This window comes from Limanda limanda, chromosome 19, assembly GCF_963576545.1.
Source record: "Limanda limanda chromosome 19, fLimLim1.1, whole genome shotgun sequence".
NCBI classification, from domain to species: Eukaryota; Metazoa; Chordata; class Actinopteri; order Pleuronectiformes; family Pleuronectidae; genus Limanda; species Limanda limanda.
Window position 1 is genome coordinate 16050602 of NC_083654.1, and position 19308 is coordinate 16069909.

The window sequence follows — 19308 nt, forward strand, 5'->3', positions numbered from 1 at the left end:
ATCTTAATCACACAGGAGTTTGTATCACATGTACACCATCAAGTTTATCCATTCTGGATATTGTCCTCATCTGTTTTTTTTCTCAAAATCCCACATCTGGCCACACCCGATGTTTTCTCCACACACCCCGACCTTTTCATAAACATCTGTTTAAGGTGCTAAAAACACTGCATGATCCAATGCCTCAGTCGATACATCATCCATGATTACAACATGAGTACAAAAGGCCTGAAAGCATTTTGTTTGTAACATGAGGTGAACACACATTTGATCAAATCCCCCTACGAGTCGCTCCACCTGTTTCTGATTGGCCGACGCGGCCCCCCGCTCGATAGGCCGAGCCCCTCGGGGACAGGACCTCTGAGCTCCGAGCTGGATGACGCTGGTGTTTTGATGCGAGGCGTCGAGGAGGGCATTAGGGGTCGAATCGTATGACCTCTGACCTTTAACCCTCAGGGAGCAGAGAGTTCACCGCACAGCATCGAGCAGCGTGTGTCTGTGAAGGAGGTTTTTATTGTCGTGGTGCAGATGGGACATAGTGTAGTGTTTACAAGGCTGCTGTTGTGTTGTGCTGATGAAGGTGCTTAAACCATTACTGTTTTACCATCTCGATTATTAAACAGTATTCTGAGAAGAGGTTCCTGCTTTACATCCTGATTTTAACAACATGTACAGCTTAATGAGCTGATCAGGGACCAGGAAGAGACTTAGAATATTTCACTCAGTGGACCGATAAAAGATTTGCAAACAGGCGACACAAATGGCAATTCCGTCATATTTTTCCTCGTTGAATATCCAATTATACTGTAGATCACAGTTCTTGTCTTGTTTTAATTTAGAGCCGCGTGTGTATTTTTAACAGAGCCACTTGTTTGCCCTGTTAGTCTGAGCTAATCACGGAAATGCTGCCTTTGAGTTAATACTGTATGTTTGTGTGTATTAATGGCCTGATTAGCGAGACCCGAGTTGTCATGTTGATGAACTCTAATTACCCGAGGCTCCATCTGCAGATTTTATCACTCAGCATGTTGCGTCTCTTGCTCACTACACGTCTGTCCCGAGGACACGGCAAATACTCCATTGACACACAAAATTCACATACGTGTGAATGAACACGTGTTCTAATACGCACTCGAGAAGACGCACAGATGTCATCGGAAAATAGATTTGTGTGTGTGTGTGTGTGTGTCACAGTATTCATGGGAGACGTGAGTGTGTGTGAGTAAAGATGAGAGTAGATTTACTCATATGTGTAATGGAACATCTTGAATGACGTTATGGAGCGGATCACGTTGGGAAGAGAGAGAAACCATCTCTACCCAACATACCGAGTTTCACTCCCCCTCATTAGAGGAGTATATGAAATAGTGTCATGTTTTCTTTTACAACTGTCACATCACAGCAGGGTAATAATTTGTTTTCATGAGAGTGAATCAAAAATAATCCTTCGTAAAACTTCACTAAAAGCGAGGGGACTTTATTGAAATGTGTTTTTTCCTTGAGGTTAATGTAGTCTTGCTGATCTGCTTGTTTTCGGTTTCGGTAAAAGTATAAAGATAACTAATAAGCAGAATAAAAACCTCACCCCTCACGTGTAACCATTCATGTCGTACAGGAAAAGGAATCCTTGTTTCCTGTGGTGTTCCCTCACTATCTCGTCCTTTTCAGGGAAACCCGCGTCTGCCTCAGGCGTGAGGACCAAGGGAAGTGTGGTAGCAGCAGCGGCCCTGTGGTTAACAGTTAGAGGAAAACAAGCAATTAGCCTGATAATTAAATCCCCCAGTCAACCAGCCAGTCCGCTGCTGTAGAACCAGTGCTGCTCTGCTCTGCATTTACATACACAGCAGCACTGGTCCCTAAAAAAAAAAATAGAGGAATTAACAGATTAAGTCTGTCCTATTATCTGGCCGGTGATGAACATGCAAACAATTGGAAGTGGAGGAAGAGGAGGGTGAGGAAGACGTGGTTGTGGTTGTGGTGGTGACTGTGGGTGTGCACTGTGTTTTTCATTCTGTCCTGTTGGGTTCTTGTTTACCCGTGGGGGGGGGGGGGGGGAGTGCTCTTTGTCTCTTTGATTTCATTAATTACCGACCCACTGCTGCTGTGGTTTGGCTCAATCTGGCTCTCTAACCACTCTCAGCTTCCTACCGCTGCTTCACTCCACATTATATATTTATTACCTTGGTTTGCTAATTAATAACCACGATTTCTCAAGGAGGAATCCGCCTGCATTTGTGTGCTTATCACTAATGGATCCCTTTGCTGAGCCGGGTGAGTTTCACCGTCTCCTCAGACTCGGACACTTCCTCAGTTTGAGGTCGCTCTGATTTCCTTTTGGTGTCTTTTGAATCGTAGTGAGCGCAGCAGGTCTCTGGTGGAGCAGCCGGCTCAATTCCGCTGATGAGCTCCCATCTGATATGACTCTAATATCACCAGCTGCACAAGCCCGTCATTAAAGGGTTTGTCTGAAATGAGCTCAACGGCACTTTGCAGAAACTTAGGAACCTTTTGTAACGGGCGATAAACCAGCTCAGCAATCTGCACACTCCTCACATCCAGCTTTTTATAACTTTTAAAAGTAAAGCCAACTTCTCCCTCTTCTGTTTTCTTTGTGTTTATGGTCTTGTAAGATTAATTTGCCGCTTAAAAAGTGTAGAGGTCAAGAAAATCTCACAGGCCAACGTTCTAAAATAGTTTGACAAAGCACACAACATTAAAAACTATAAAGGTCGATGTTGCATGTCAACTGAGAATTTAAGTTTTGAAGAGCCGGAGATAAATGGGATGTATTTACAGTAAAGGGTGTTTTTATAGTCTTAACAATCACTCCAAGCAAACAGCGCTTCTAGCTCATATATCTCACGAGCAGTTTGTGGTTCATTGTCTTGCTCGAGGACACTTGGGGAATTGAGACCCTCGGCTTAGACATCCGTCCTGACCAGTGACGAAGAGGTGGTCTTCTTGTCCCTGAATTCTCCGGCTCCATCACCGTCTTTAGGCTTTTTGCTGAAAAAGACAATCTCCAGGTGAACCTTCATCTTCGTCCCTGCTCATTTCGTGCTTTATCATCCTTCATCGGTCCATTTGGTGTAATCCATGTTCTTTTTTCCCTTTGCCATTACCCCCTCTCTCCGCTCCCATTGTCTTTCTTTGTGCCATTTGTTCTGGGCTTCTGTCGGGGTCGACAGGTGGTCTGTTTTTTTCCGGCCTATTGACTGCTATGACAGAGCCATCTTTTCTTCTACCTCTCTCTCTTCTCTCCGTCCCTCCACCGAGCACAACTGGTCACGCAGCCTCCTGACTGATTGGCTGTCGGACACATCGATCCCCAAGGTCGAACGGCTGGCTATTGACAAATGTTCCTACAATATCCACCCCCCCACCCCTCCCTCCTTGCTTCATCTTCTCCCTCCTTCTCTTGTGTTTTCTTACTTTTCTCTCATCTGTCCGCCTCTGCTTAGTCTATTACTCAGGTTGTGTCATCTCCTGTCGACCCTTTCTCCCTCTCCTCTCTCCTTTCCTGCTCATCTGTCTGTCCGTCCAACCATCCATCCATCCATCCTGCTTCCCCTTTATCTCTTCTGCGTCCGTCTCCGCTATCGTTCATCAATGCAGCAGAGATCGATGCTGAGGATAATGGGGGCTGGACCTGCAGGGCGCCGGTAAAGGTTGTTCGGGTCCTCAGACGCGGTGCTGACATGACCGGGATGATAGGAGGAGAGAGAGGAGATGAATTGATGACGAGCGAAGGGAGGAGGTGGTATCGCTCAAGGTAAAGGGGAGGACGAGGAGAGAAGCAGAAAGGAAGAGGTGGCGTGAGGAGTGTGCGCCCGCGGGCGGCGATGAGACACGTGGGGCGAGTTTTGGAGGAAAGGGACGAGACTGATGGAGACGAGAGAGGACGGACGTAGAAGATCCCTGGAGCCGGTAGAGTGCTTGCTCTGTTCTGCTGGTTAATAAACCTCCGTCCAGAGATGGAAAAAGCCAACAGCCCTGATGGCGTGATGAAATGTGCAGCTGCAATGGAGCTGGATGATGCATCAATATATTACTCATGTTCTAAAAAGGATAATGTTATAAAGCTTAAAGGTTAAGATCAGCCGAATCACAAAATACATCATTCCAACTCCTCCCCCGGGATAAGCAGTCATTCCGATCGGGTTTCTTTTAGCTGCTGAAATACATTTGGGTGTGTGGCACTTATATGTCTTGGCATATGAAATCTTGAAATTAAGTTTGCTTTGGTATGGAAATGATAATAAAACCTGTATCTAGGGAATTTAAATGTAGTTTCATAAGGGGACTGTTGGGCCTTGGTGGAGGTTTTCAAAATTGTCGTAACAGAATCAGAAGATCTGTTCAGATATTCCTGTTTGCATTTATTCTGGATGTGTTCATCAAACATGGCGCCAAGGGAGCACACATTCTAAAAAATAAGCTTAAGTGTAAAGTTAAGTGGGCTTAAAGGCTCGATCGTCATCTCATTCTTAAATGTGAAGTAATCCACTCTTTCTGACGTACCCACCAGATGGCTAATGCCTTTGTATTGACCCAGTTTAAACGGCTGACGTTTTCAGAACATCATTTTTCACGTCACGGCTGTATAAGAGAGAAATTCTTTGAGATGAGCTGATGTGAGACAGTTGGAGGATTGAAGGCAGAACAGCAACATGTCCATACACAACCTCTCTACCTGTAGAGGCAGGGGAGTGAGACGAGATGAGTTTGAGATGTAGGAGAGGATGCACTGTGTGTACATGCACGTGTGAGCTTTGTGTAGATGCAATGCCAATATGTACCTATGGTTTTTTTTCTCCCCTGTGAGGAAGCTGTCAGTCTCGGCGCTAAGTGCTGCAGGATGTAGAGGAACAAGTAACAATCACACGGGGGGGTTTCTGAGTCGAGGTGATTGGACTGAGCCTCGAGCAACAAGCTGCACACGAGTGCTGGTCACACGGGGTCAGACAGATAAGAGGCACCTTGTCGTGTCAGACGTTGCTAATATCTACATCCCTTACTGGACATTTTGATGGAAGCAAACATGCACTCACATAATTGCTGGCTGTTTGCACTTGTCACAGTGAAGCTCGGACCAGAGGAGACGTGGAGCAGCCAGGCCGGCGTAACCTTCCTTTGGCAGCTGATGTTCTCGGCCTATATTTAGTTAAGGGAACTGTTCTGTATAAGCACTGTTATCATCACTGTCTGCTTGTAGCCTGGGCCATGTTTCACCTAACAGACTACTGTTCATATTAGGGTTTTTCCTTTAGCATCTTTTGATGAAGGCTCCCCGATGCTGCTCAATTGTTTCAAATATGTTTATTGGGAAACCAATCACATAACAGAGAAATTAACAGTCGACAGCTATGTTTCCTTTGTTTTTTACAGGAGGTGAAAAATTAATCCCTGACAAAAAAGACTAATGACAAAAAAGAATAGCAAGTAAACAAGCAATGCCCTGCATCAACAAAACCGATGAAACAAAAAGGACAGGACAAAAAAGAAAAGAAAAAAGACAACAGTGCGTAGCCTCCCATCATCCCCCCACCCCCCCCCCCCCCACCCCCCTAAGGAGTGCATACAACAAGGGACTCAATCAGATTCTCTTTCGAGATGAGAGACCAAAGGTTGTCCGATTTTATCAAAGTCCCTCAACTTGTCTTTCAGAATGAATTGAATTCTCTCCAAATGTAAGGTGTGATGCTGCTCAATTGAATTAGTGATGTTCCTGAGTCTCTCCTGAAACGCCACCTCTGCTCTGCCGCCTGCTAACTTCACCCGTGATAACACAGTACACGTTTCAATGCGTTCATCTATATATAAATCTGTGTTTGAAGCCCAATCGTCTGTGAAACAACGTCGCTGATGTGTCAGCTTTTCAGGGACTGCTCGGTGCTTTTGTTTACCTCTGCACAGCGGGACGTTTGCTTTGCAGTGCACTATGGGCAGATAGGAGAGAGAGAGAGAGAGAGAGGGTGGATATTATGGCTGTGGAAGTGTGTGTTTGTGTGTGTGTGTGTTTATTCCTTGTCGAACCCTGGGGAGACTGCATTATGTATATAAAAGAAAAATAACCTGGGAGGAAAACAATAAAAACATGTTGGAGATTGGTGTGAGCTGTGAGCATCAGATGAGTTTGGCTGCACACAGCGTTTCTCTGCTTATTGTTGTGTATGTTGACCCACTGTGTGTGTGTCCTGTGTGTGTTTGTGTCTGTGTGTGTGTGTGTGTCTCAGTGCAGGTTCTTCTCATTCTTTCAGCTGTCAGGGAATAAAACAAAGAGGGGATGGAATAGAGAGCAAAGCAGGAGAGAAGACGACCTAATTTAATCTAAAGTGGTTCTCAAATTGAACCAGAGGGAAAACAAAGTCATCAGAAAACCTTGGAGCTCCTCCGGACTTACGTAACGCCTCTGCCCTCCTCCTCCTCCTCCTCCTCCTCCTCCTCCTCCTCCTCCTCCTCCTCCTCCTCCTCCTCCTCTTCTCGTGAATAAGAGAGAGGGTGGCATAGCGAGGAAGGCGTCGTAACGAGTCAACATGACGGGTGGAAGACGCCACAAACAAAACCGTTGACTTCTCTTTGTCACACTCTCAACCTTTCCTCTCTCTTCGCCTTCGGTGTCTCACCAGGTTCATTTCCCTCTCGTCCACCTCTGAGGCCCCGGCGTGCTTGGCTCATGATGGTGAGTGGCCTGAGCCTGAGCAGCGTCTGGGTGAATAATGCAGTCTGCGGCTGCCTGGCTGCAGCTGGACTGAGGAGAGCGACTCGGGAGGAGGAGGTGGAGGAGGTGGAGGAGGGAGCGGCGCGGTGCAAAGATACAGACTTGAATTATTTAACAGCCCTTCTGAAAGGCTTGCAAGCAAGGCATTCCCAGAATTAAAAACTAACCCTGTGTGTGTGTGTGTGCGACTTTTTTACACACAAGCTAACATGGACACACACACACACATTCTTGTATCCAATAGCATTCTTGCTGGCATTCAAAGTTTTGAGCCCGATCATGCGTGACATGTGCTGATCCAGGTGCACTCACATTATGCACGCTTAGACTCGGGTTATATTTACCCACAGGACAGCACACGTGTGCGTGTTCTTCATGACGACAAAGGTTAATGCTGGAGCTTTCCTCTGCATCGAGGGGATCTCATTGTGTTCGTCATTGCATGGGATATTGTCGAGTTGCCTGAATGACATTTACAGGCAAACAAGCATGATCTTTTTTAATTTGACAGACTGCGATGACGCTGCAGAGCTACAGTGCAAAGTTATCTAACACTTGTGTGTATTCATTCTATATTTATATACAAACACAGCCGTGCAAAGCCTCTCGAGTTACTGAATGACATCAGATTCAACTCGTTTCCGTCCTCGAGCACGTGTGTAATAATCTGTGAGATAAAGTGAATGTTCTCCTCCTGCATCATGAACTCTGTGAGCTCGTGTGTTATGCAAGTGCACATGAAGCTGCCTCACTGAGCACTCCACATATGCTCACTTACTGTTGATTGCCTGACAGAAATCCTATATGCCTTATGCTATATTCCGTAAACAGGGTGATGCAAATCCCACAGCAGAGATGTATGGTTGCGTAAGAACGGCGGCAATTCTATCGTCGTGTTATTCTGTAGAAATCCAGTAGAATCCTCGAGTCCGTAAACGTGTGTTCACTAAATGAAGTTCAACTCGATGCTTGTTGTTTCTCAAAAGCCTCTTTTTCATGGCCTTGTTGCACGGTAAATTAAAAATGTGTTTTTTCTTATTTTTGCCTTCAAGATGCTTGCGATTTGAAGAAGTGGGAACTTTGAAGTGTTTACTCGAAGGTACCAAGGTTGCACTTTTTGGCAATTCAGTAAAATGCAAATTGGAGCCTGCAGGGGGGGGGGGAGGGAGTTCATAATTCCTCAACAGGAGGGAATGGGTTTTGAATTAAACGAGTCTAAAAGGAAACTGCAGAGCTGCAGGTGACCTGTTTTATGATATGAAGGCTGTTATACAGTCACGGTAACAATCAGTGAATGAAACTCCTCTGCAGCTCCATGTTTTTTGCTTCTATTAGAACTACTGATGTGTTTTTGTGCCACATGTGATGCCATAGTCCAGTTTTTGCCATATTTTCTAGTTGTTGACAAATTTCAGAACTCCCACACAAAAGTCACAGATCTGAGCAAAATCAGGAGGCAGTCGACGAGTGTGAACTCCTCAAAAATACCAATTGAAGGGTTTTTTTCTTGGGGAAAGATCGTCTCCTCCATTGGTCGTGAGCTGGTCATGACCTCGCAAACGACCTCATGACGTGTGAACTGCACAACGAGAGTCATCCCTGAAAAGATGGAGACACTTTTCTCTTTGTCTATGTTGGTCTTGCACGTCTCTTTCATCATCTTTCATCCTCTCTCTCGCTCTCTCTCTCTCTAACCGTTTGCTAAGCAGATTTCTGCCGTGCGATATTTCCCACGTCTTATTCCCGGCACTTTGCTTTTAGTGCTGTGACTGTTCCTGAAGTGGTTTCTACATTTGTCCCCTCGCTTACCACTCCCTCCATCCCTTTAAATAGTTCTCCATGCCAGGGTCCACTCAAACCCCGGGCTGAAGTGGCTCACCTGAACCTCTGCGTCACGGAAAGAAAGAAAGAATGAAGCTTTGGATTTCTCTGGGTGTGAAATGCAACCTGATAGTTTCCTTTAGAGCTAAATCTGACATCAACATACTGTATCGCCTCATTTCGTTTGTGCTTTACAGAAGTTTGACTTTCGGCCCAGGTGCCAGTGAAGGTAGCTGTTCTCGGGCCTGCAGCTCGTAACAATAAGACCTGACAGCGCTCTCACCACCCTCACTATATCAAGACAGACAACCAATTACAAGCTTTTACAGGACCTTACAAATGAAAATAAGTCCCTTTGGCCTCTGGTCTCTCCATTTCTCTCTCTCTGTCTTTTGCTCCTACTCTGGTTCTGTCGGCATCTTTCTTCTCTTCCATCCTTCTCATCGCTCCTCTGTGCGACTGTCTGGAAAATCTATGTGCCTCGTTGCTCGGGAACATATTGTAATAAAAATGCCTCGGAGGTGTGTATCCGTGCAGTAGCAGCATGTATAACCTTAATAGCGTCTCTCTCTTTCTTCCCGAGGTTCTTGACTCTAACTGTCGTTCTCGTTTTTCTCTTCTTCTTTACAGTCAGTCCTCACTCTGCGCCTGAAGTTTTAGCATTTTTTTCCCCCTTAAATGCATCTTCGTCTTCTCTTTCGCCCGCTCTCTGACTCACTCAATGCCGCTTTTCTTTCATCCGCCCCCGAGCACACACAAACATGCATAGACACACACACACACACACGCTCACTTTATTCCCCCTGAAAGCGATTTGTCTTAACAGGTGGTCATTCAGATTCAGGACTGGCACTGCAGGAGAGGTAGAGAGACGGGGAGGCAAAACTGAGAATTATGGGAAGAGGAGAGGAGGAATAATATATTGTGAGTAGAAAGAGAAGTGATGTGCTGGGGTTGTTGCAGTACTTATAATACACACATGAACATTTACCCTTGATAGCTATTTGAGTTTGCATATTTTTTGGGTAGAATAATTCTATAATATCTTTGTCCGTTAATTAAAACCCAACTGGTTTCTGTTCTGCCAACACGTGTCACAGATGATATTCAGTTTCCAGAAGCATCACAGTGGTAACGTCTGCAGGCGTCTGCATTGATTTCAGGGTTTTGCCTCAGCGTAGAAAGCTCTGAGGGGATTAGCCCCTTCAGACTTATCATCAGGCCACAGGAAATACCTCATCACACACAAAGCAGCTAAAACCACTTTTACTGCCTTTTTTATAATAGCTCACCTCACCGGGTGGTTCAAGAAGAGCCGGAAAGCACTTAGCCATTTTTCCTGGTGTTTCTAAATGGATTTTTTATATATTTTTATTCCACGTATAATACACGTATTTTTTACTCAACATTGTTCTTCAGGACCTTTTATATCAATTAGCTAATGGACATAGAAATAGCTGCTGAATTCAAGTGTGATAATTTGCCCTTAAAGTATAAATAACCTTTTGCAGCATCATAAACTAACAGCTACTTGTAAAATAATTACTCATTACTTGCAGTTGCAGTTTATTCAGTATAACAGGCTTTACGGTTTCAGCACATTGTAAAGACGAGAGACACTTTGTGATGCGTTGTGTAGTTAATTACACTTTGTGCTTTAAAGAGTGGACACTTCACTCTCTTTACCGTATGTTGCGTTACCAAAGTTGAAAGTTGAATGACTCTGGTAAAAACAGGCGTTGTTGTGTGTTTGTGTGTGTGTGTGTGTGTGTTTGTGTGTACCAGGGACAAAGAGTTCCCCAACGTCCCCTGACACCATTTGTTTAGATGGCTCTCTTTTTGTGTGTGTGTGTTTGTCTTTGTGTGTGTTAGTCCGTCCATTAATAAACAGCATTTGTCTTTTATGTGCCTGTTTGTGTTTTTATGTGACACCTCATATCCCCGTCCATTCATCCTTCTTTATCTGTCCTGCAGCAGCGTTACTGTATTGCTTCTGTCCAACAGTTTATCATCGTCCCTCCCACATCTGTGAGCAGGAGGGGGGGGGTGGAACAAACAGGAGCATCATTCTTCATATGCAGTGCTGTGATTCAAGCCCCCCCTCCCCATCTCAGCCCCCTCTCTGCCGAGTCCCATGATCCCACCCTGCAATAGGATCCGTGAGCAAGACTGTAAATCCCAACCAGCCTCAAGGGTGCTGATATTTTGGTTTAGTAGGGAAGTAGGAAACTGGTTTTCCTCCTCAGGGATCAGTGAATACCTGCGGAGAAATCCCTCTGGTGCATGTGTACATACCTGTGAATGTTTCATGTTGGATTGGCTACATCGTCTTGTTTAAAATCGGTCTCAATTCGTCTTTTGTAGCTTTTATTCGTCCGCCTCAAGGCGATCGACTTTCTGTGTTGGGACTGTATTTACTGCTGTGACAAGACAAGTCCCAGGTATAATACAAATAGAAATCTGAGGCTAGTTGAAAGTTATTAAAACAATTCCTTGTCACATCTCAAATCTGCCAAAGCAAATCTTGATTTCTTTCTTAAAAAGTTTCAGTCCGTAAAAGCAAATGTCAAGATGTTGAAGAGAAGATTTCATCAACTATTTAGCAACAGAGACAAGTTCAAATCACGTCTCAAGAGTTTTAAAGCGATGCTGAGATAACTCTGTCAGATCTGATCTCAATTAGTCTGGTTCTAGTCTTAAATATGTCAACGCAGGATTTAGTTAAATGGAAATCAATCTCAAACTATCTCTATTGTATCAATGACATAGACAGATCCTGCCTTATCCAAGTAAATCTTTAATTTGTTTTTGTTTGTCACAGACTTAGATGTTTCTGCTCTGTGTCAATTTGTCCAAAATCTGGTTTTGATGTCATGTTTTGGCAATGTAGGTTCAGCCTGAGGTCAAGACCCTAACCTGAGCTTTATTTCAAAATTCTCTGTCTTAGTTTCATCTCGTTTAAAATTTCAGTTTCTCCTTCAGCTCTCCTGTTCAAAAATTGATAATATCCTGACAGAAGTTTTGGTAACCTGAGAGTTTCCTGAAGCAGCGGCTGTGCCTTGTTCTCATCCGATAAGCAGCAGGTCACTGGGAGGACAGCGGCACGATCACAGAGCCGGCACTAATCCCACCGTGGAACTGTGGCAGATTATCACGGTGATCAAGCCCCTTTTCAATGGGACGGATTTAAATGTGGTTACTGACCCTATTCCTGAGCTGTGGTTCGACAAAGAGACAGATTTCTCTGTCTGATAAACGAACGTTTCCGCTGAAACAATTACATCCCATTCATGTCTTTGACGTTGCAGCACATTTCCTTTTCCTCCTATTTCACATCTATCGTGGAAGTGTATCTCTACTCTCAGTTGAATGGTTGCAGTCAGACTTAGTTCAAACCCAGGGAACGAGAATCCTCAACCTAAGAAACCCTTGAAATTGGCCTTTGTGCCAGAGCTGTCTTCAGGTTGCCGTCTCCCACCAAGAAGCCAAAAGAAGCCGAGCACGAGCCGTCGCTGCACTTGACAAAGGTCACATTTTTAGTGTTTGCCTCTTCCTGAGTGCTATTGATGCACCGGTGACCTCATCCTCCTTTTTTTTCTCCTTGAATACTCAACTGTGAGAAGAGTTCATCTCTTCCCTCTGTCCTCACTTAATATCTGTCCCCGCCGCAGATCTCATCCTTGTGTCGTCGGCAAGGCTGAACCACTTAATTAATACACACACACACACACACAGATCAGAGGAGGATGAAAGAGTGGGTGAGGTGAGAGAAGGAGGTGGAGAGAGAGAAGCTCACACTTAAGATTCAGTTTGAATGAAACCTCTCAGTTCACGACAAAGACTGAAGCAGATCCCTTGAAACTTGCACCTCCTACACATCAAGGTCCATAGCACCTCCTACGAGTTAACGTACATACGTGAAGGCTGCGTGACACACTGCAGCAAAGACACAATATTCACAGTAAAGATGTTATTTTCCAAGAGAAAAAACAGATGCTGTAGAACTCGTAAGTGCGTGAAAATAGTCATTTTAGCAGATGCCAACTTTTGCACATCGCTCATCCGAGAGTGGCTCCTGCAACTTGTAGGTTCTCAAGTGTTTGAATTTCAAGATGGGCATTAAAATAGCGTTTGCTCCATTACTCGGTCACTTTCTCTCAATGTTATGTTTTTTCTCTTTAACTCTTTGGAAAGGTTTTTTCAAAGTCTCTTCTTTCAGGGGCTTCTAATGAAAGCTCTTTGAAATCGTCTCTCCGGCTTCCACAGCTGCTCACTTTTTAATTTTACCTCAAAACACAAGCAGCTGTATAGACTCTGAAATGATTCCTCTTTTCTGCCGTGAAGCTCCATCTCTTTACTTCTCTTTCTGATGTGGCCAGAGCAGAGAGGGCTCTTTACTCCTCCTGTGATCACAATGTTTCTGTGTCCGTGACGAAAGTCGAATTGGATCCGAGGACAGATGGACACAAAAACGGCAGAACTGTCTCACAGATCCACATTGTCCCTATAATGACGGGTAATTACTTATGAAACAAGCTTTGCAAATCAGCGTTAGGAGCTAATGTGTCACGACGTTTACTCGGAGGCATAAAGAGAGAGAAAGCTTTTGTTCTTTTCTTTAACTTGAACCTCTCTCGCTCGTTTGTTGACCTTTCCTGCCCCTGCTCTGGTTTCCTTACTAACTTTTATGTTGCCTTCTCTGTTTCATCCGTCTCCCCTTCCCTGCTGCCCCCTAATGACCCATTAGTCTTTCTAACCAGGCTGTGATTACACGGCTTATATATTCAGTGTGTGATCACAGTGCCAACTTGTGTGTGTGTCTCTCCCTGCCGGACGGACTGCTCACCCGGGCACACTGATCCCTCTGTGCATCGCCCGGTGAATCCATTTGTTTGCCCTTCATGCGCTCCTTTCTCTCCTCCTCGTGTTCTCTCTCTGCCTCCCTTGCCAACAAGACCCTCTTCTCCCCCCCCCCTCTCCTCCATGTTGGCTCTGTTTCTTTATTCTCTACACTCTCCTCCGCTGATTATTCTCCCCTCATCTCTATCTCTCTCTCTCTCTCTCTCTCTCTCTCTCTCTCTCTCTCTCTCTCTCTCTCTCTCTCTCTCTCTCTCTCTCTCTCTCTCTCTCTCTCTCTCTCTCTCTCTCTCTCTCTCTCTCTCTCTCTCTCTCTCTCTCTCTCTCTCTCTCTCTCTCCTCAGCCTGTGTCTCTCCAGCACCCCTTGCCCTCTCCCACTCTAATCTCCTCCAAATGCCTCCATGTTATCAGCGAACCACAGAACTGTGCTCTGGGCACCCGGCGGTGTTAACCCAAAAAAACAATAAAGTTAAGTGTTTAGTAAAGGATCTCTCATGGTCCATCACGGCTTCCCTGCACTGCAAGCAAGACGCTGATGTCTCCTTTTTTCATTGAAACCCAAATAAAGAAGAAAAGGCTTTTTGCAGTCTTTAGCTTTAAGGGTTATTCCCAACTATGGCGACATATTTGTATTAATATACATATTTTAGTAACCTTAAGATGAAAAACCCCTCTAAATAACTCCTTTTAGAAAATAGTTGTTCGTAGATCTGCTGCAAATATCTCTGCAGGTTGGCTTGAAAAAGATCATTCGGTGAATTGACGCGTTTATTTCGAGTGTAACTTCAAATAGCTCTGTTTCCCTTTTAGTACGTCGGCTCCGTCCATGTGTCAGAGTGTATCAGTATCATGTATCAGCCTCCAAGTGAGAACGGAGAGCATGAGTCAGTCAGATTACAGGTCTGGAGCCGTTACATCTTACAAGGACTCCAGCGTGAGTCAGACTGCGTAGGTTTCTCCTCCTTTGCTCACCAGGGCGTCCATGAGTTGTTCATGTTGATAAGGCCAATTTCTGTCACGTACCCGAGCAGCAGGTATAAGATCAGACTTTTAAAAGAACGGCTGAGAGGCTGAGGTGAAACATTCTGCTCTCAACTCTCCGCTGTGCTGTGCCGTGCGGTGTTTCTGACACGGCTCCTAATGTGGATGAAGTTCACAGCAGAAAGTTGAGTCGCACGCTGAAGGACGGGAGAGCAAGTAACACTCTTCAAGAAAAGGAAAAATTGTTCTTCAAAAAGCTTGGAGGGAAAAAAAAGTCTTTGCTTGTCAGACCTCATTTTTCCATGAAGCTGTAGGTGTCGGGAACACGCTGCATTTAATCCTGGAACTGTGTGTGTGTGTGGTTTTGAAAGCAGACGAGCTTAAAGCATGAATAACTCTAATATCAGCGAAATCCGTTAAAAATGAGGCGATCATGCAGCTCACCGTATGTCACTCCAGATGTTAATGTTACAGTATAGATTAAGATAAATGTGCTGATGATGGATTTTCTCGTACGCCGGCTGAATACTGCTACCAAACAATATCTGTTCTCCCTCCGGCTGCTCGGAGACGTCCTGACCAGTGAACTGTGGCTTGTTGGTTTCATATTTCAACTTCTGTTTGAAAAGACTGTTAAATATGTTCCGCTCCGACTCTCTGAGAGGCAATACACGTTTAAGCATGGATAGTACACAGTGATAGAAGTATAATGAAATACAAATACTGCTCTACACAATGTTTGTGACTATAGACTGTGTTGTAATTGGTAAATCTGACTATTTTCAGAGTTTCTTCGTCTCTAAAATGTCATATCTCAAAAAAAGGTCACTGTAAGTTCCCATCTGACCTCCACCAAAGTTATTCTGTTAAAAGAAATAAGAAAACCATGAGTTTGAATGTTTACCCAATAAAAAAAGTATTGTATTTAGGAGTAGAGTAGAGTAAAATATAACTTCAAGTATTCAGCCTCCTAAGTTAAATGTTCAGTTTGTTCATGTTTTCATATACTGCCTTCTCTTCATTTTATAGTATTTATATTTGTTTGGAACCTTTAACTACTAAATCATTTATCAAAAAAAGCTACTGTCAGATTAATTAATCATGAAAGAAATTCTCTCTCCACATATATACAGAATTGCTGACACTAATTTAAGTTTCCGCCCTGAAACTATGGGGATTATACAGATTTTTTCTGTGCTACAGAGTTGAAAATGCGTCTTTGTTTTAGAATTTGTTGCTGCTTTGAGCATTTTATTTATCATTTGTGTTCCATTTCTCTCAATGAAACCAATTCTGCTTATACACGGACCTATATCGCACATCTGCACAGGATGTAAACTGTCTGTTTAGTCAGAGGCAGAAAGTAAAACCGCGAGGATGTAATTCTATTTTTTTTCTCCCTCCCTTGGTCCTTGTACTTTGTAAATTCAGTCTTGTTGACATTTGCAGAGTGAAACGTTTCCTCCACATTAGAACCATGTAGGTCAGACGTCACGGGGTTGTTTCTCCACTTCAGCACCAGACCAGTGTGTAGCTGTCCATGGTGCTGAAAGCAGCCTCATAACGGACACAGACTTTTTAATCACTGTGTTGTCTCTGCTGTGTCTTTGAAAAGTGTTTTAAAAGCCTCCTGGTCTCTCGTTTGTTTTTACTGGTGAAGGCTGAGGATGATTGGAAACTCTTTTTTCCGGCTTAAGTCGTCAACAGACGTCATTATTGCACTTATCTAAACACCTGTACCAGATTTTCACACGCCTGCCTCAGTGTTAATGGATTTTCCGGTCATTAGTCCAAATAAAACACTTGCAAATTGAAAATCATGTAAATTAAATGTATTTTCTTTCAGTTAGTCTTTCTCCTCCGAAACCTATTTCCACTGCCCAGCTAGAGGAAATAGAAGCAATCACCTTAATCAACCTCTGACCTAACACTCGTCTGTTCTCTTCTTCTCTTCCTTCTCCTGCAGTGGTGCTGCTGAACTCTAAAGAGACTCAGGCTGAGCTCGGCTGGACGTCATACCCCCCCAATGGAGTAAGTGGCCTAACTTGCATTTGTCATCGTTTGCTTGTTTGTATTTGCTCGTTCACGTCCGGCTGTTTATAAGCAGGCCAAGATCTCCCCTCCCCCCACCCTTCTCCTGCGATCTCTGTTTATTCATTGTTTTTCAAGTCCCATTTACCTCCCATACCTTTGTCGCTTCTCCCCACAGAACAGAGCTCATCATTTACATTAATCGATGGCGCTAATTCAGGCCGGGCAGTGCAGCGTCCAAACGAGCGGCAGAGAAACGCTGCCACAGATAAATGAGGCTTCGCTCTATTGATCCATCCGGCTTGTAAAAACCTCTTGCATGAGGTTATGACTGCTAGACAAATACAGGAGCCCGTTCTAAAGGACCTGCCAGAGCCGAGGCAGTATGTCACCCGCCTCCCACCTGGAGGTTGGCCTTTCCATGGGAACAGTCATGCACATGCATACGTCTGTTGTAAAAATAACCAAGAGCGAGAGAACACACTGCACTCTCTTTGATTTAATGTCTGAGACTCGAGTGCAGTTTTTCATATTACCATCACGTAATCCATTCTCACAGTCTTGTGTGTGTGTGTGTGTGTGTGTGTGTGTGTGTGTGTGTGTGTGTGTGTGTGTGTGTGTGTGTGTGTGTGTGTGTGTGTGTGTGTGTGTGTGTGTGTGTGTGTGTGTGTGTGTGTGTGTGTGTGTGTGTGACACATTTGTTGCTCCCTTTGTTGATCACATTCGCTGATCTGTTGCACATATTTAGATTTTTACTTTATACTCTCACTGAAATTACACATATTTTTAGTTTGGATCCTCCCCTTAACTAAGGTAAAAATGCAATACACAAATAATTTAACATGTTCTTATCATTAATAAGTCATAAGGTGAAGTTAAAATAAACTTTAAGGATAAGGTATGACCAACTTAAATCCACAATTTGTCGTTAGTGGTTAAAATATTTATAGGAGATTCATAATTTAAGGCACATATAAAAGTCATGTTATTATACAAGTCAATAACAAATACAATATATCTATATCAAAATAATTAAACAAGATATGGATGGTGGAATATTTAAGACCCTATCGTGCCCCCCCCAAAAAAAATCGGACTATATTGTCTTTTAAAATGATGATTATAAAACTGTTGATATGAAGTGACTGTATTTGTTCTTTCTTTCATTTTGTTTTGCCTCCCATCATTTTTGCCATGACCCTGATCCCTTCTTCTCGTTTCCCTTCCTCGACTCTGTGCCTCTCTTCCTCTTCACTTCCCCTCCATATCAACTTCTCCTTATCGCCCTTTTATTCTGTCTCCTTTCTCCAGTGGGAGGAGATAAGCGGCGTGGATGAGAAGTACAAACCCATCCGCACGTACCAGGTGTGCAACGTGATGGAGCCCACGCAGCAGAACAACTGGCTGCAGACCGGCTGGGTGACGCGCCGCGGCGGCCAGCGCATCTTCGTGGAGCTGCAGTTCACGTTGAGGGACTGCAACAGCATCCCGGGCGTAGCGGGAACCTGCAAGGAGACGTTCAACCTCCTGTACGTGGAGACGGACCGAGACCTCGGGGGGGTGACCCGCGAGGACCGCTACACCAAGATCGACACCATCGCCGCCGACGAGAGCTTCACGCAGGGCGACCTGGGCGAGAGGAAGATGAAGCTGAACACTGAGGTGCGCGAGATCGGTCACCTGAACCGGAAGGGCTTCCACCTGGCGTTCCAGGACGTGGGCGCCTGCGTGGCCCTGGTGGCGGTGCGGGTGTACTACAAGCGCTGCCTCGCCACCGTGCAGAACCTGGCAGTGTTTCCCGACACGGTGGCCGAGGCGGCCTTCGCCACGCTGGTGGAGGTGCGCGGCGCCTGCGTCAACAACTCTGAGGTGGACACAGACAGCCCTCCCAGGATGCATTGCAGCGCCGAGGGGGAATGGCTGGTGCCCATCGGGAAGTGCAGCTGCAGCGCCGGCTACGAGGAGGGACACAGCAGCTGTGAAGGTAGGATCTGAATAAACATGGATAGAAAGATGAGAGAAAACTAAGAATAACAGAAGAAAATATCGAGATATATTTTTTATTCAGTTTGTATATTTTTAAGTCCTGAAAGTTGCTTCTTCTTCATCAGTTCCAGTATAATTTAGCTGTTTTTATAGATTTCAGAGACACGAGTGAAAGAATCTTGAAAGAAGACAAATAATTTCTCAAAAAGAGAAAAAAATTGTTGATTTGTATTGAAAACTTGGAATCGTGAATAAACATGAGACAGAGAGGAGTTTGAATTGACAAGTGAAGGAGGCTGAATACTGGAGAGAATAGAAGAACAGATTAAAAGAACAGAAGGAAGATGAGAGATGATCCATGTGAAAAAAAAACTGTGAAAATATGACTGTTGCTGTGAGTGTGTAGGATATTTGGACGGAAAAGTGTCACGTGACCGAGATGAAGCGTTCAGACTATTGAAAAGTTACAGAATAGACATTTCATGAATTCAAATCGAGGAACAGAAAAGCTTCTCTCACTCATTGTCTTGCTTTTGTGTTTTTTGTTTAACACTGAAAATGACATCAATGCTCATTTCTTTTGCGTCACAAAGAGTGTTGTCACAGTGTGGGAACCCTGACACACACACACACACACACACACACACACACACACACACACACACACACACACACACACACACACACACACACACACACATACACATACACATACACAAGCAGAAGTTTGATGTCAGATATGAAGTCATCGGGTTCAGGAGTTAGAGTCTGCGGGTTTTCTTAAGAGCTGAACATGCAGGATTTTTACAAAGTCAAAAAAAGTATTCATAGACAAAGTTGCACTTGATATGAAGTGATGCAGAACATTTGCTCTGCTGCAGAATTCCTGCTCCTGCACTAAGTGGTTGAC

At 44.4% G+C, this 19308-nt stretch overlaps 1 protein-coding gene across 3 annotated transcripts in view; it reads left to right on the forward strand.

Moving 5' to 3' along the window:
- LOC133026041 (ephrin type-A receptor 7-like) overlaps positions 1-19308 on the forward strand; it is a 140962-nt gene that overhangs the window by 18539 nt on the left and 103115 nt on the right. For 2 of the 3 annotated variants that reach the window (XM_061092857.1, XM_061092858.1), the window contains exon 1: positions 17775-18396. In XM_061092857.1, the coding sequence (XP_060948840.1) occupies positions 17790-18396 (607 nt within the window). In that variant the 5' untranslated portion in view covers positions 17775-17789. Of the gene's footprint in view, positions 1-16347; positions 16413-17723; positions 18397-19308 lie in introns of those variants that run through there. The other variant, XM_061092856.1, reaches the window with a different exon arrangement.